An 18369-nucleotide genomic window follows, 5' to 3' on the forward strand; every position below is an offset into this window, starting at 1 on the left:
AGATGGTATTTGCAAATGACATATCTAATAAAGGTTAGTATCCAAAATCTATAAAAAAAATACAATTCAACACCCCAAAACCATATAATCTAATTAAAAAATGGGCAAAGTTATGAACAGATATTTCTCCAAAGAAGACATACAGATGGCCAACAGACACATGGAAAGATGCTCAGCTTTAGGGAAATGCAGATCAAAACTCCAATGAGATATTACTTCACACCTGTCAGAATGGCTAAAATTACCAACACAGGAAACAACAGGTATTGATGAGGATGCAGAGAAAAGGGAAATCTCTTTCACTGTTGGGAATGCAAACTGGTGCAGTCACTCTGGAAAACAGTATAGAGGTCCCCCCAAAAAGTAAAAAATAAGGGGTGCTTGGGTGGCTCAGTTGGGTAAGCATCCAACTTCTGTTTCAGCTCAGGTCATGATCTCTGGGTTGTAAGAGGGAGCCCCATGTCAGGCTCCACACTCACCGTAGGGTCTGCTTGAGATTCTCTCTCTTTTACTCTCCCCCTGTCTCTGCCCCTCTCCCCACCTGTGTGCATGCGTGCTCTCTCTCTCTAAAATAAATAAATAAAATCTTTTTAAAAAGTTAAAAATTGAACTACCCTATGATCCAGCAATTGCACTTCTAAGTATGTACACAAAGGTGACAAAAATACTGATTCAGAGAGACACATGAATCCTGATATTTATGGCAGCATTATCAACAATAGCCAAGTTAGGGAAAGAGCCCAAATGTCCACTGACAGAAGAATGGATGAAGAAGATGGGGTGGGGGGGTGGTCTATGTATACAACAGGGTATTACTCAGCCATCAAAAAGAATTAAATCTTGGAATTTGCAAAGATGTGGATGGAGCTAGAGAACATTATGCTAAGTGAAATGAGTCAGTCAGAGAAAGTAAAAAACCATATGACCTCACCCTTTTATGGAATTTATGGGGGAAACAAAAAGAGGCAAACCAGGAAAAAGACTCCTAACTACACAGAAAAAACTAAGGGTTACTGGAGGGGAGATGGGTGGAGGATAGGATAGGTGATGGGGATTAAGGAGGCACTTGTTGTGATGAGCACCAGGTATTATGTGGAAGTGCTGAATCACTATATTTTACAGCTGAAATTAATATATACACTGTATGTTGACTGGAATTTAATAAAAACTTGAAAAAAAAAACTACAGTGAGCTATTACCTTACACCTCTCAGAATGGCTAAAATCAAAAACACAAGAAACAACAGGTATTGGTGAGGATGTGGAGGAAAAGGAACCCTCGTGCACTGTTGGTGAGAATACAAATCACTGTAGCCACCGTAGAAGGCAGTACAGAGGTTCCTCAAAAAGTTAAACACATGGGGCGTCTGGGTGGCTCAGTGGGTTAAAGCCTCTGCCTTCAGCTCAGGTCATGATCTCAGGGTCCTCGGATCAAGCCCCACATCGGGCCCTCTGCTCAGTGGGGAGTCTGCTTCTCCCTCTCTCTGCTTGCCTCTCTGTCTACTTGTGATCTCTCTCTGTCAAATGAATAAATAAAATCTTTAAAAAAAAGAAAGTTGAACACAGAGCTACCCTATGATCCAGCAATCACACTCCTGGGTATTTGCCCAAAGAACACAAAACACTAATCCAAAAGGATATACGTAGCCCTATGTTTGTTTATTGCAGCATGATTTACAATAGCTGAATTATGGAAGCAGCCCAAGTATCCACTGATAGATAAATGTATAAAGAAGAAATGGTACACACACAGACACACACACACACACACACACACACGCTTCAGCCATAAGAAAAATTGAAATTTTGCTATTTGCAATAGCATGGAGGGAGGGAGAGACTATTATGCAAAGTGAAATTAGTCAGAGAAAGACAAATACCATATGATTTTACTCACATGTGGAATTTAAGAAACAAAACAAACAAAGAAAAAAAAAAGAGAGAGAGGCAAACCAAGAAATGGACTCTTAACTACAGAGAACAAACTAATGGTTACCAGAGGGGAAGGGTGGGGGGTAAGGATAAAATAGGTGACAGGGATCAAGAGTACACTTATTATCAAGAGCACTGAGTAATGTACAGAATTGTTGATCACTATACTTTATGCCCCAAACTAAATCAACATTGTATGTTCACTTTACTAGAATTAAGGTTAAAAAAACCTAATGAGAGTGGGCTATAAATATACATTAATAATAGTCTCTGAAAAACAAATAAAGGGGTGCCTGGGTGGCTGAGTCAGTTAAGTGTCCAACTCTTGATTTCAGTTCAGGTCATGATCTCAGGGTCCTAAGATCAAGTCCCTCATCAGGCTCCACACTCAGTGCAGAGTCTGCTTGAAATTCTCTCTCTCCCTCTGCCCATGCTCATGTGCTCTCTTTCTCTCTCTCTCTCAAATAAATAAATAAAATCTTAAAGAAAAATGAAAAACAAATAGAAATATCATCCTAAATTTCAGTTTCTATTAACTTTTGTTTCTTGTTTTTTTGGTCTTCACTTTGCAGACTATTTTTCCAATGTTTAATTAAAAATTATGAAATATATTAATCAGATCCATAGAAGCAATAGTTCTCTGGCTTAAACAGTGAAAGATGACATAACAGAATTTTCCATCTTAAATTTTTTTCTCAATTCAGCATAAGTTAAATTCACAAAACCAGTTACATACTTTTGCTTGATATATTACCTCGTCTGACTTGTCAGCCTGAAGTCAACAACAGATTCCTTAAATAAACCAATGCCTTCAATATCAATGACATCATCCACATCAGGCTCAGTAGCAACCAACGTTATGGGAAACTTCCAAATCCCATCTGTTATGCACTCTACTTTCAGTGTAATATGAGTCCTTAAACAGAAAAAGAGATTACAAAGGATACTCCAGGAAAACAAGCAAAAAGAGAATACAATATAGCAGACCAATATCTAGGGTGAAAATGTAAGCAAACCTTGTGGTTTTAGTAAAAAATACTTGGACTTTTAATTCTTTTTTAATTTTTTATTTATTTTTGTTTTTTAAAAGATTTTATTTATTCATTTGAGAGAGAGAAATACAGAGAGAACACAAGCAGTGGGAAAAGAAAGAGGGAGAGGGAGAAGCAGACTCCTTGCTGGGCTGGGAGCCCAGAGAGGGGCTCCATGTGGGGCTCCATCCCAGGACTGGGAGTACATGACCTGAGCTGAAGGCAGATGCTTAACCATCTAAGCCATCCAGGCGCCCCGAGGACTTTGAATTCTTAACAAACAAACAAACAAACAAAAAAGCAGGTGACTGTGAATTACATTTTAGGAATAAATTTTAGGTCTTTGATTATGTTATCAATCTCCTTGTGAGATAATTATTTTGTAGCACATCTTAACTATGCCCTAGTTATTTACTAAGAACCAGTAAAATATGAAGAATTGACTGCAAATTTTCTGTAACCAGCACAGAATATCGTAGGTAACATTTAAGAATCCAAGGCTAGGTTGGCAAAGGGACCCAGAGGTGTTATACAGATAGGTCTGCATGGAAATTTTGTTCAAAAGGAAACATTGTGAGAAAGTTTTTTAAATTCTTATTTCATGTAGAAAAAACTATATTTCCTGGACACTTACAAAGCTCATAAAATTGACTTAAAGATTTTAAAAATAAAATTGCTAATTTTAACTGAAATTAAAAGGCCACAAACAGGGACGCCTGGGTGGCTCAGTTGGTTAAGCAGCTGCCTTCGGCTCAGGTCATGATCCCAGCATCCTGGGATTGAGTCCCGCATCGGGCTCCTTGCTCGGCGGGGAGCCTGCTTCTCCCTCTGCCTCTGCCTGCCATTCCGTCTGCCTGTGCTCGCTCTCTCCCTCTCTCTCTCTGACAAATAAATAAAATCTTTAAAAAAAAAAAAAAGGCCACAAACACTTTACATAATAACTTATAATTAAGTGGCAGCTGAATTAATAAAGTGAGTCGAGATCGTCTTTCTAAGCATTTGGCTATGAAGGAGAGTGGAAACATAGGGCAGTAGGTGAAACTGAGGAATGATTACTTGTTTGTTTGCTTGCTTAGGGTGGAAACAATGCAAACATGTAATGGTGTAACTGCAATATTGTATGTCAGATTGGAAAAAGAAATCCCAATCCTTTTACATAAAACTTTCAGAAAGTACAGCAGGTCAAGAGTTCCAGGAGAAAGTTGAGCTAAGATAATTATTATTTCTTAAGAAACCCTAAGACAAATGATATTAATCATTTATTTATTAAAAAATGTTTAGACCTGTGTTAAATTAGAATCATTAGGCTGATTCATGACCATACTACTAACTATTAATCTGTCAAATTTTTGTATTAGACTCTTGATTTTTACTGAAAGAAAAGGTCAAGACCTGTAGAAATAATCTTGTTTGTTTTTGTAAAAACCATCAGTTAGGGCCCTGATCATTATTTTTTTTATTATTATATGCACTATTCTGTGAAAGGAAGAATGTGAAAAATCACCTTGTATTAACTGTTGTGAAATAATGTTATATTTTCTTTTCATCAAAACAAAAATTTTGGCTTTTTTTTTTTTTTTTTACTTAGCCAAACAGGAAGAAAATAACTGAATTTAATACTTATTTTACTTATCTAGGTAAAGCTTGGTTTAGGTATAATTATTTTCTTGTTCTTTTTCATAATTTAGAGCTATTGGGTTCATTTTGGTTTTTCTCATTTAACTGCATGTCTTCCAGCGAACCATCCCAAATAAATAAGGAAGAAGGAATGACAAATGTAAATGAATATATACATATATACACAAAACAGAATTATTAAACTAGATCAGAATATCACATAGCACTCACAAAAATTTATGAATCATGCATACAAGTTATCCTAAATCAGTTTTGCAAACATTCACCAAGAAGCTCTAAATCCACAAAATGTTGAAGGGGTATAAATTCATACTGGTTGTGTTCATATTCACGAATGATAACATTCTCCCCTTCTGGTTGTTGCTCGTAATTTCCATATCACTAAATCAACATAACCCTAACCTAAATGTGAAAAAATAAGTACTATGAAACAAACACAAAAAGCTATCAAAACGGAAGAGAAGATAAATGTTTACAGTATTCTACCTTCTTGCTACTGTTTCCTGAAGATGACCCTGGCATCTTTTAGTTATTGAACTATATAGTCAGGGCACATGGCTACATCAAATACCTAGTTAAACTATAGAAAAGATTATAAGAACAGGTAATACTTCAGCTGTCTTTTCATTGCGAGGCTGTATTTTGTACTTTGTGTGTATTGTGGTACTGATCAGTATCTCTGTATTAAGACATAAAGAAAGCCCTATTTCAGATGTGACCTATCATACAGCATTTTTATGTGCTAAGTACCAGTTGCCTGAGAAGTAAATATAAACACACTGGATGAGGTTTCACAGAAGACATTCAATCACTATTCTCACAGATTCCAGTATGATCTTAAACCTGACCAAAGGATGTGCAAATTATAGAGCTTTGGTGGTAAAATGGAAATGACAGCAACTACGAAGTAGACCACAGCTGAGGCATTTTTTATCATTTGAACTGGTTCTCTGAAGTAGTATCAAGAAACATGATGTTGGGGTATCTGAGTGGCTCAATACAAGTGTCCGACTAGTGATTTTGGTTCAGGTCATGATCTTAAGGATCACAAGATTGAGCCCCGCACCAGACTCTGTGCTCAGTGGCAAGTCTGCTTGAGGATTCTGTCTCTCTGCCCAACCCCTGTCCTGACTTGCTCTCTCAAATAAATAAATTAGTTAAAAAAAAAAAAAAGGAAACATCACGTTCTTAATGCACAGCACCAAGTCAGTAATATTTTTAAAAATTTTACAAAGTGCTCTGCTATTTTGTGAGTATTATACCCTAATGATCTCTGGGAGGTCACAATTTGTGAAGGATATCTTAGATTTCTAATCATTTTGACTATTTTTTCTCATCAGAACACTTTTCAGAGTTTGATAGCTAGAGATAATGTAGCCCAAAATATTGACTTCAACAGCATCACAAAGTAATACAATCCAAACATAAAAGATGGAAAGAAAAATCAACATTATTTTGTTTAATAGAGTAATAATATGGAGTTTCAAAAAGTAATATTATTTAAAGAAAAGAGATTTACCTCAATGGTTTCTTTGGTGCAAATACCACATTGAAGAACAATGTTATCGTTTCAGTTTCGACATGATAAGACTTTTTCATGATGTATAAAGCTACACAGGATTCTAAGCTAGACTTCATAACTTCGGATTCAAATTGAATTTCATATTCAAATTCACGTTTCACAGGCATATCTATGAAAATAAAGATTGAAATGATTTCAACTTAACTAAACATATATAGACTGAGAATCAATTATGTGTCAACACTAATCATGCACAGGTATTTAAAGGGAAGGAGAGGGTTTATGTCATATACCTTTGTGTTCATAATACCTAGTGCATTACTATGTATATAATAGTACTCAGTTATGCTTTTGTTAAAAGGTAAATAGACAAGTGAATGAATAAAAAAATAAATGCAGAAGACAACTCCCACTACCTTAAATCTTTAAAATTCAGATTTATGAAGCAAGAAATAGCCAGATGGAAATTAACATTACATATTTACCATAAAATATAAATAAAACAGCCTAGTCTTTAGTCTTTTATAAATATATTAAAAGTTTATAGACTTGTAATTTATAAAGAAAGATTTGAATTATGTTTAAATAATATTAAAACAGCATCCCAATTAATTTGAGCACAATTTTCAAGGTCTGGTATATTTTAATAAAAGAGAGAGTTCTTCATGTTTTAGTCTAGGGTTTTAGAGACAACCTAGTTAACTATACTTTCTTAACCAGTAGGTTGCCAGAGGAAAGTTATAGCAGGGTTCTGGCATGTACAAGAGAAGCACAAACATCTAACTCTCCACATACATGTAAGGAGCCCAAATGCCAAATTGAGAATTTGTTGCATATGGATCATAGAAAAGATATCAGGAAACCATAACTTGACCTGGTCCACAGCTGAGGTAATTTCTAAAGTTTGTCTCTACTGTATAACAGTAAACGTGATCCTTGGATTCACAGAACTGATAGCCACCTTTCTTAAAGCAATCCAAACAGAAAACAGACCACCTTTAAGAAGTAGGTGATTATAATGTATGCTGTAGAACTCTAAAAAACAGCATGGCTGTAACAAGCCCAAGTCACATTTAATGATTATCCAGCAAACCTTATTCATGTAAAACAACTGGTCGACCCACACCTTTACAAGTTCCCTTTTTTTTCTTTTTCCACATGTGAAAGTGTATTTCTGATCTCCTGAATTGCTGATTTTTATCCTGTTGGCAAAATCGGCAATCATTGTACCTATCAATAACCTGTCTTTGCTATAGCAAAATCAATGTGTCTACATATAATGTGTCTATTTGTTCTGGGAATGAGATATGGAAATGGTCCATAGGAAGCCATAATCCATACAAAGAAAGAGCATTTAAGAATTTTAGAGTGGTTAATGGGAGATAAAATTTCCATTGCATTCAAATAACATTATATTTTTAAAGCAAATACTGTATGTAGTTGAGCTCTACATCTGTTTCTACTTAATTACTAAAGTCTTTATGGGAATTCTTGTGTCAGAATGAAGACAAGAAATGAGAAGCTAAATTTAGTTTCAGAAGCATTGAACCCCCTGTGGAGAATCTGTTACTATGGATGTTATAATTGTAATCATAAGAAGATCCACTGGTACAAAATAGAGACATGATTATCAGCTAAAGGACAGGAGGTGAGATAAGTAGAAACAATATGAATATATTTTTCAAACTACACATATCCCCCTTGCCTGTAGCTGGAATATATTGCTCTGAGCCCATAAAGGAGAGGGAAAGAAGAAAGCTGAACAAAATCACAATAAAATGACATTCAGTATTATATCTTAAAAATAATCTATTAGAGTCTCTGCATTTTATTTGGAAAGTCATATTACCAAGTGGGAAACATGGCTTTTGTTATACTCTTTGTGTGTGTGTGTGTGTGTGTGTGTGTGTGTGTTCATATGGTTTATTAAAAAATCAGAAGACCGATATAATAGAGCAATTCCAGACTATTTAAAGGAAACTGTGAAATTTTTTTGGTTGATTAACTAAGAAACAGGTATCAGTCTTTTATTCAATTTCTAATGAATACTGTTTTTTTTTTTGTTTTTTTATACTCTTAATTTGGAGAGAAACTATGCAGTATTGGGGTGGATAAGCACTAAGTCAGTGAGGCCAGGATAAATTAATTATGTGATTGTTAGATAAAATTAATCTCTCATGACAAACATAGCTCATAATTCTAAAAGAATGCCTGCACACTTCTAAAAAAGAGTATCTAAGTAAATGTAGTTTCCCTTCATAGATATACAATTTCAAAGTTACAAGTCAACAGTCCTCAAGACTACCGTAAAAAATTTTTCAACACTGAGGGAAAATCCTACTGTTTTTAAGCAAACCCTTAAAAAGGCACTTACATTCATGAAACTAACAGGATAAATATATATTTGACGTCAATTGTGTTTTACCAGTATGTAAAAAGCTTTCCTTGAAATGACCAGTGATTCAAGGTTAGAAATTAAGAAAATGCCTCCTAGACATCATGAGAGCAGCATGGGGGAGCTTTCCAGGGCGGAAACCACCTTAAAGCATTGGAGAAAGAACTTACACGGATGAAGCAGAGGAAGTGGCAAGAATTTGTCAAAAGATGTAAAGTAGGCAAAGTAGGTAAGACTATACAGGTCCTTTCCATAGTCCATCAACAGATGAATGGATCAAGAAGATGTGGTATATATACACAATGGAATACTATGCAGCCATCAAAAGAAATGAAATCTTGCCATTTGCGACAACATGGATGGAACTAGAGCGTATCATGCTTAGCGAAATAAGTCAAGCGGAGAAAGACAACTATCATATCATCTCCCTGATATGAGGAAGTGGTGATGCAACATGGGGGCTTAAGTGGGTACGAGAAGAATAAATGAAAGAAGATGGGATTGGGAGGGAGACAAACCATAAGTGACTCTTAATCTCACAAAACAAACTGAGGGTTGCTGGGGGGAGGGGGTTTGGGAGAAGGGGGTGGTATTATGGACATTGGGGAGGGTATGTGTTTTGGTGAGTGCTGTGAAGTGTGTAAACCTGGTGATTCACAGACCTGTACCCCTGGGGATAAAAATATATGTTTATAAAAAATAAAAAATTATATTAAAAAAAATAAATAAATTTCAGGCTACTCATAAAAAAAAAAGACTATACAGGTTATGGTGAGGAATTGGGATTTTTTAAGAATAACGGGAGACCACTGAATGTTTTAAATAAGTCAGTAACATGATCGTTTAATGGCAAATTGAGCAAAAGGGGATTAGAAGAGAACTTAAGGAAGTTTCTACGGTAGTTCAGGCCAGGTGGTGGCTTGACCAAGGGTGAGAGGAAGATGTAGATTAAAATCAAATAATGTCCTGCTCTGCATAAAGTGGGAGATATGTGAGCAGGCATGACTGGCAATTAGAATCACCAGCTTATCACTTCTGTCCTGTATTCATACCCTTTACATATATACAAAATACCTAATCAAACAGGTTTCAGAGAATTTCATAGTATGATATCTATATCTATCTATATCCATATCCATATCTATCTATTGTGTCACCAAAGAATACTGGTGATAATCATTTGGGTATGGCAGCAGAGTCATTTATTGAACAGAAGGGGCATATCTCCCATCCAGATAGTGTCCCTGCATAATTATCATTCAACCTAATGCCTGTATCATAGTGACAATAAATCACGCATGGGAGCTACATTGGCCAGTGGTTCGTTACTAAGGTGAATTTTCTCAGGCCAATGACTGAATTTTATTCAATGTGGAATAATATCAGTCATTTTTTTAAAAAAAAAAGGGAGAACACCTGACTAAATATGATAATCAAAAAGTACTGAATTATAACAAATTTACAAAATATACTTTGAAATTATTTATTATTATACCATATACATTTTAATCTGTAAAACACATGTCAAGGCAAACACAGCAAAAAGGTCTCAATTATAGAGAAATGACTATCAAAGAATAATGAACATTGTTATTCATGTTCTTTCCCTAAATTTCTGCAGTTCTCCCTTCACTAACAGACATGCACATTTGTTAGAATATCATAATCACATACGGAATGAATGGAATGCTGGAGACAAATCTGATATAGACGAAGACAGCAAAGTATTCCAGGGAAACAGGGAAGGCTGGATAAACTCACTATAGCTATTTTCTTTGAACAGGTAATGAAGAATGAAGCACTCTTACTATTTTTTTTTTAATAAAGTTGCAAACCTTAAAAAAATAAAAAATAAATAAATAAAGCTGCAAACTTTCTGAAGGGGCATTTCACTGACATGTTTTTACTGCAGTTTTATAAGGTCATTTAACAGAACAGACATTTTGATTAATTTAAAATAACTGCATGTTCTTCTGCTATGACTATAAGTACAGTAAACTACAAAATGAAAAATTAAAGGAAGAAAGTGGCCTCACATCTGGTGCTCTTTTTACACATTTTATTTGAAACAAGATATCAAAAAGAAAAGATAAAGGGATTTCTTGTAACATAAATATTTGATTTGAACTTTTAGCAATTAGATTAAATTCCAATTTCAGTCTCCATCCAATATTTAGGCACCATATTTTTGTACTTTCTTTTTCATAGAACATTCTTTTGTGTATTAATGAGAAAACCCACTGAATGACATTGAGAGGACCATGTTTCCATTATAAAACATCATTTGTCAGTGACTGAAGATGGGCATCCTAATACATCACGGTCACAAAATACCAAACTAGAGCTTTGAATGTCAATAAGGTCTAACACTCATGGAACACATCCTGAGAACCATACGCTTTCTAAGGATTCCATGCATTTACAGGTTTAATCCTCAGAAATATCCTATGAAGTAGATACCATTATTATCTCCATGGTATAGTTGAAGAAACTAAGTATATAGAGAGGTAAAGTAATTTTCTCAAGGCCCTAAAAAGATCAAGTGAAAGAACCCGAGGTTTCTGGGTTTATACTGCACAACCTAGGATATGAGGCTGGTCACGTGGCACAACTGCTGAGAAGATACCATTCGCAGCAGCCTCCAGAAACATGCAGGACATAACCGGCACAATGGTGTGGTGGCCCTCAAGGCAGAGTCCTTGGTCACTAAAACATTTCGATCTGGGTCAGAAGAAGAGGAGTCAACAGGAGAAATGGAGGAGAAACAAGCAACGAGATTGTAAATAATAAGACTAGTCATGAAAGATAAGACCAGGAAGTCCATCAACTGGGTCAAAAGGTTAATGCTACTGACAGGCTGAGGGCTCCCTGAGGATACAAATCTGACCACAGGATTAGGCATATTGGTTGAAGGCGGTCTTGTCCAGGGTGGTCTCGTTAGAACAGTTAAGATAGAAGCCTTAGCAGGGTGAGTTGAGCAAAGAAAGTAAAGTGAACAAAAGCAGAGGAAAGGGTCAAATCTGGAGGCCAAGGTAGGATCATGGAAGGACCAATGACAGGTTTTTCAGGAGCTGTTTGGGACTACAGACCAAACACGGCAGGAGAATTTACATAGGACATGCAAACAACATACAGCAAGATGACGGAAAAGAGACCAATGTGACAGGTAAATTAGCAAACCAGACACACAGAAAAGAGAACAGATTAATCAATGAACAATGGCCTCAAGTTATAGAACATCTGGAAAATAAAAGGAAGAGGCATGAATCCGATATGCAGTTAAACAATAAAACCACTCCCATAGAAAAAGTCTCATAGAGATAGTCACTACACTAATCCCCAGGAAGGCACAAAGAATGCATAGACTAAAAGCTACATAGGGAGAAGTAAATACCATTATGGGGGAGATTATATCCACACAGAATAATTTGTAATCTTATAGAAGGGACATTGCAAAATACAGTCTAAATACCCTCATATAATATTATTCCAGTGTTGCAATACCAATTGATTTACATACTGCTGGTGCATGAATCTGACACACTGGACAGATGTTCTTTGAATTCCTTGACGACAGTCTGCGTGTCTTAGTCATTTTGCTATCTCTGGGGCTAAGCAAAGTATCTGGCAGCAAAGATGCTCGCAAGATTGTTGTTGAATGAAAAGAATCGCAAGGTGATCAATGCTGGTTAACTCAATGGTGTGTGTGAGGAGTCAGGGTGGAAGCAGTGCAGAGAGGTCCTGGCATTATCACCGAATGAGGCTTGGTAAGGGTTTTTGGCCTCGGGGAAAGATGATGAAGATAAAGGGAGACTGACTGACGGGAAGGGAGTGTTGGGATTGTGATCTCCTACTTAGCATGTTTACACAGGGGGGCATACTCAAGAAAGGAAAAGGATAGGAGGGAAAAAAACCTCAGCATCAATCTGCCTCCTCAATTATGACTTCCCATAAGGGGAAGGGGCAGCAACACGCCTGATCTGTGAACATGGGTGAAGGAATGAAATGTGAGCAGATGAGCAGACCTTTTTCTTTCCTAATGTCTTGAATCCAGAATGCGCACTTTCTCCTCTTCCTTCATGTGTACATTCTTTGTTCCTGCCAAGAGTCTAAAACTGGCTAGTCTGGGGTGAACGCACTTCATTTTAGTGGAAGGTACTAATAAGCCCAAATGAGTCCATACTACCAAATCACTTTTCAGTTCCCCTTTATAATTAATAGAGGTAACCTTTTGATTCCCATCTGCCTTACTTCTAATCTGCTTCTCATTTGGTCATAAACCTAGATGAGGGAATGTAAGGGTTTAATTAGTGATCGAACCTAAAACCCCATCACAGTCCAAGCCAGGGAGTTTTTTAATTTCTACCATAATGGATTTAAGAGACTTTAATTTTCACCAAAATGGATTTAAGGGACCATAGGAAGGCAAAACTGGCAGGAACAACATGACTCTTTGAACACTATTTAACATGTTGGGTAAACTATAATTAAATTACACACACAGGGAAAGAGAGCTGGTTTGCCTTTGCATATGCTGAAAACTAAACTAGTATTCAGACTTTGTGGTCAGATGTGTCCCTAAAGAAACAGGTGAGAAGGGAATATGGGTAGGGAAAGGAATCAAGTTAATAGGTGCCTTTAAGGAGCCTAGTCAAAGGAGAGGTTAATGGATTTTTCAAATATTCAGGTACCATAAAGAAAGAGAAATACATTGAGTTTGGGGGGGGACTGAACAAATCTACTTCTATATAGGACATGCTTCAGAACAGAAACATTCACAAATTAAAATGTCTTTAGCCAAAAAGTAGATAAACTTCTTGAGTTTGATAGCACTGAGCACAGAAAAGCTATTTTAGAGGGAATCACTGGAAGTCAGAAGCCTGCAAACCTTCCAAATTGTTCTTTTCAATATTATTGTTATTTCTCATCATAAAAAGTAATGAAGCAGTGAATTATGAGCCATATCAAAAGGTGTATTTTCAAGAGCTATTTTCTTAACATGTTTTTCAAACCTCCCAAAATGATACTGGCAGATTCCTTTTAGACTCTGCTTATCTAGAAGGAAGTGGACTTTTTTTCTGGTAATATATTCAATCAATTTCTATTATCACAATTATAATTTCTTTAGCTTGCAACCTAACAAAGATATAAGAAAATTAATGTAGCAAGAACGTATTAAAATGGCTCCTATATATGAGCTTTTTTTTTTAAACCTTCCTTTACAATGTCACAGAAACATCATTTTGCCTTCAACAGGATAGATTTCAAATAGAAATCAAGGTTTGAACACTCAGTTATTACGACTCACTTAAGCACAGCAGGATGACACACAAAACAATTATTTCATTTCAGAAAGGTACTGGACATTTAGTGGGGAACATTTACTGTAAGTTGGCTGCTTATGAAAATACGTTCCATTTCAATAAAAACAGCTTACATTTATTTATCACTGAAAATTGACAGTTGTATTATACATTTGAACTCTGAGGTTAATCTACACTGATATTTTTATCTGTGATCTGCATAAACAATCAGAATTCCCTTTAGTATTGTCTATTGGTTGAAGCAAAGAAAGTTGGCAGGGTTTCATTTACTTAAAAATTATAATTCCTACATTTCTCTAATACTACTACATGATTCACTGAAGTAAAATCTGTATTAAACTCATAATAACATTTTGGAGACAAATGGAGATGGTTTCCATCAGTCTGATTTCATTATGAACAGATATTCTTTAAAATAAAGAATAATCCAACAGAGCTGCAATAGAATTCCCCTCTCCTCACATAAGTTTATTTCATTTTTTATCAATTTAAGCAGTCTATGATTAAGTTGGCATTTCTGCAATTACAAAACCAAAATTCAATCAAAGAAAAAAAGAAAGAATAAGTTAACATAATTAAAAATGAAATATCTCACTGTGCAACTTAATAATATTTCCTTAACTCACACAATTCATATCATCAATATCGAGCTAGTCAATAAAAAGACAATAATTAGTGTGAACCACGTTTTTGGTAATTCCAAAGATTTTATGAAGTATATTGGATACATGTAACATAGGTATTCATTCATAATTCCATCTCCAGTTTTTAAAATATTACCTTCCACATCATATAAGGAGAATGTATGGGGGAGCTTGTTCTGACATTCTTATAATTCATTTAAGGAATATTTATTATTTCCACATCCTTTTCTGTATTTACTTTCAGAATGCTTGCTTGCAGAAACAAAACCCTAGTTTGAATGATCTATTTTGGAAGACACAGAGGGGTGTCCAGAAAAGTCATGACTGAGCCATGTGTCTAAGTTGATGAGTAGGCAGAGAAAGTGGGCTGGAAAAGAGAGAAAAGCAAGCCTGCAGAGAGAGAAAAGCAGGCATGCAGAGAAAGGCAAATAAACAAACAAAATACCCCCCAGCTTTACATATTACAGCTTCAACAAATGAAGAGAAAGAGGGAGATTGGACGTGCTGCCCAGAGAGTGACTGAAACTCTATCTTAGAGTGGGGACATGGTAGGAGAGATATGGGGGATATTAGTTTTCAGGCCCAGAAAAATATTTAATGTATAATAAGTTTTTAGTAAGTACTCTTAGATGGCTTGACCATGGATAGATTTTATCAGTCCACAGTACATAAAACACGGCAGAGACTGCTCACTGTCTTCCCAATATTTATTTTTTTTCCTTTCTTCTTTTTTGGTAATAGAAAGTCCCCAAATTTAATCTGGGCCTGGATAAAGAGATTACATTTCCCAGCTTCAACTGCAGTTAGACGTGTCCATGTGACTGAGTTCTGACCAACGCGATGCAAGTAGAAATGATGGGTGCATCTTCAGGTCACGGCTTTAAAGGGAACCCGCCTGCTCTCCACTGCAGATGTGAGTCCTCAACTGACAGGCAGATGAAGACAGCACAGGGCATGGTGGAGCAACAAGAGAAAAGGAACCTGCGTCCCTGGATGGTCTAAAGAACACGGGCACCACACTCCTTGGACTTACAAATCCAGGCTTTCACGTAAAAGAGAAACAAAGGGCACCTGGGTGGCTCAGTCGGTTAAGTGTCAGCCTTGGGCTCAGGTCATGATCCCAGGGTCCTGCGATTGAGTGCTTTGTTGGGCTCCCAGCTTAGTGGGGGGTCTGCTCCCTCTGTTCCCCCTGCTCCCCCTGTTCGTGCTCTCACTCACTCTCTCTCTCAAATAAATAAAATCTTAAAAAGAAAAAAAGAAAGAAACAAAAAAAAGAAAGAATGAGAAATAAGCCTGTCTTGCTTATCATGATTATTTGGTTTGGATTAAAATAGCTGGTTAAATTTCTAGCATGTTTCCACCCCTCAGGTGTGGCTGGAAGCACAAGACTATATATCAAATTTATTAAGTTGTAACAACCATCCAAATAAGACTGACTTGAGTTGAGGGTGGCTATCTGTATCACTTCAGAAATTTCTGGAATTGTTTAAAATGAGCATTTCTTATTTAATAGAAATAGCCAATATTATAAAAAAAAAATTAACTATTTTACTCTTATATACTCTTTCTATACTTATATATTCCATCTCTCTCTTCAGTTATATCTCATTTATATTCTTTTATCACTGAAATAATTAAATTGGACACAAAGATAATAATACTAAGATCAAGGTAAAAAAACTATAGATATGAATGAGAAAACTAGGGAAGAAACTTTGTTTCTGCTGGAATTTCATACTTAATTTTGTGGTCCATTTGTTTTTTTAAATAACACATAAACATTGATTCTTCCCCTTGGGTTTTAATAAAACACTGCCATAGGAAATTTCCCTTTCAATGTGAAATAGGACCATTCTACCTCAGTTCATCTGGAAGACAGGCGAAAACTATTGCCGGGATTTGATTTTGCCAGGTCTTCATATTAACTTGTTGACAAGTTTTAAAACTTTAAATGCCAGAGGGATTATTATACAGAATTTATTTGGGGACTGCTTCTAATTTATGTCACTTTTTCAATTTCTTTAAATAAGGAACATTTTATTCAAGATTGTGTTTCTGAATTTAAAGCTGCAAGACATGGTTTCAATCATATTCCTTAAATCAGAAAGAGAGAATAAAGGAAGAGATTAAAAGTGAAGGGATGTAGAAATGAGTTACTACAGCTTTTTCTCTCCTCACTGATGACAGGATCATAACCTATTCTCACAAATCCATTAACAACTACAGTTGTCTTCCTTTTGGAAATAATCACTATATGAAGAGAACAAACATTCACTGAACACTTGTTGAGCTCTATCTTTAGCATATATTGTGGCTGAAACATATTGAGTGTGGACTTTTTGTGTAACTGAAGAATCAGCAACTTGCAATTTAAGGGAATTGAGTTTTTATTTATTATCATTTTTTAAATCCATTACTGTGGTTCTCTTACCATCAATACCTTCGTAAGAATCACATGAGTATTTTTTTGGAATCACTACAAAATCTGTCGCATCTAAGATAGGATTTTCTCCAAAAAAATGACCAGCCAGCATGACTTCCACCTCCTGTTCTACCCGCTTCCTGGACTGACATTTTATGACAACTGCAGGAGAGAAATATTTCCAGTTAAGATGGAAGAAAATGAATTATGTCATGAAAAATAATCTTTCACATACTTTGACTTACTGTGTCTGCATAACACACACACACACACTCATGCAGTATCTATATACATTGACATTTGGAAACAAATAATATTGAATAATGTGTAAAAAAAGCATGACAGAGATTAACCCATAAGATATATACTAGATTACAGAAAATTATATTAGGATGTGAAATTTGATTTAGAAACTCACCTAGTCAGTCATATCAATAATTCAACTGGTGGTCAGGAACACACGAGTTTTTCAGCTCTCTGTTTTATTTTCATTGTGGCAAATAACAAACTCTACTTACACAGTAATACTACAGCAAATACTTTCAAATAATTAAAAAAAATAAGTTCTGTAACATTTATTTTGTAGTAACACTTCAAAAATATTTCCTATTCTTTATTCACATGTACTTTAAAATTCATATTTAAATGATCTCAGTAGAATATTTTGATTTTCTTTTGTAAATTGCTTTTAAATTTACAAAGTACACTAACAGTTAAAAGTAAAATTGTAATGAATTATTTAAAATTAATGTTAATGTTAAAATTTGATTATAATATTAGTTTAATATACAGCATTAAAACTTTATATATATTTTTAAAGAGTTATTTATTTATTTGAGAGAGAGAAAGCACAAGTGGGGGAAGGGTCAGAGGGAGATACTCTTCAAGAATATTCCATGCTGAGCGGGGAGCCCCATGCAAGGCTGGAGCCCACTGCAGGGCTTGATCTTAGGATCATGTCCTGAGCTAAAACCAAAAATTGGATGCTCAATTGACTGAGCCACCCAGGTGCCCCTGAACCTTTATATATTTTTACATATATATTAAATTTCAATGTTTTCTTATATTAAGTACAGAAGAAGTTGTCAGTGATCTTGTGAGAAACCAAAATATCATTTCTATAAAAATTCTATATACAAATGAGTTATCAATGAATTCCTTTGGCATTAGCTCTATAATATCATGCGCCAAGTACACTAGAGCCCACATGAATAAATATAATTTTTCGCAAAAATACATTAGATTCTTGGGGCACCTGGATGGCTCAGTCAGTTAAGCGTCTGACTCTTGATTTTTGGCTCAGGCCGTGATCTCACGGTCATGAGATGGAGCCCCATGTCCGGCTCCACGCTCAGCAGGGAGTCTGCTTGAGACTCTCTCTTTCCTTCTTCCTCTGCCCCTCCTCCCCTCTAAAAAAATAATAAATAAATCTTTAAAAAAGCGTGTATATATATATTTATAT

General features: G+C 35.6%; 1 protein-coding gene across 1 annotated transcript in view; it reads right to left on the bottom strand.

Moving 5' to 3' along the window:
• CFAP47 (cilia and flagella associated protein 47) overlaps nucleotides 1-18369 on the bottom strand; it is a 525406-nt gene that overhangs the window by 40572 nt on the left and 466465 nt on the right. The window contains exons 60-62 of the mRNA XM_082717915.1: nucleotides 16917-17069; nucleotides 6120-6291; nucleotides 2686-2847 (exon numbers count right to left, since the gene is read on the bottom strand). Coding sequence (XP_082574041.1) covers nucleotides 2686-2847; nucleotides 6120-6291; nucleotides 16917-17069 — 487 coding nt within the window. The remainder of the gene's footprint in view (nucleotides 1-2685; nucleotides 2848-6119; nucleotides 6292-16916; nucleotides 17070-18369) is intronic.

The sequence above is a fragment of the Mustela nivalis genome, assembly GCF_964662115.1.
Source record: "Mustela nivalis genome assembly, chromosome: X".
NCBI lineage: Eukaryota > Metazoa > Chordata > Mammalia > Carnivora > Mustelidae > Mustela > Mustela nivalis.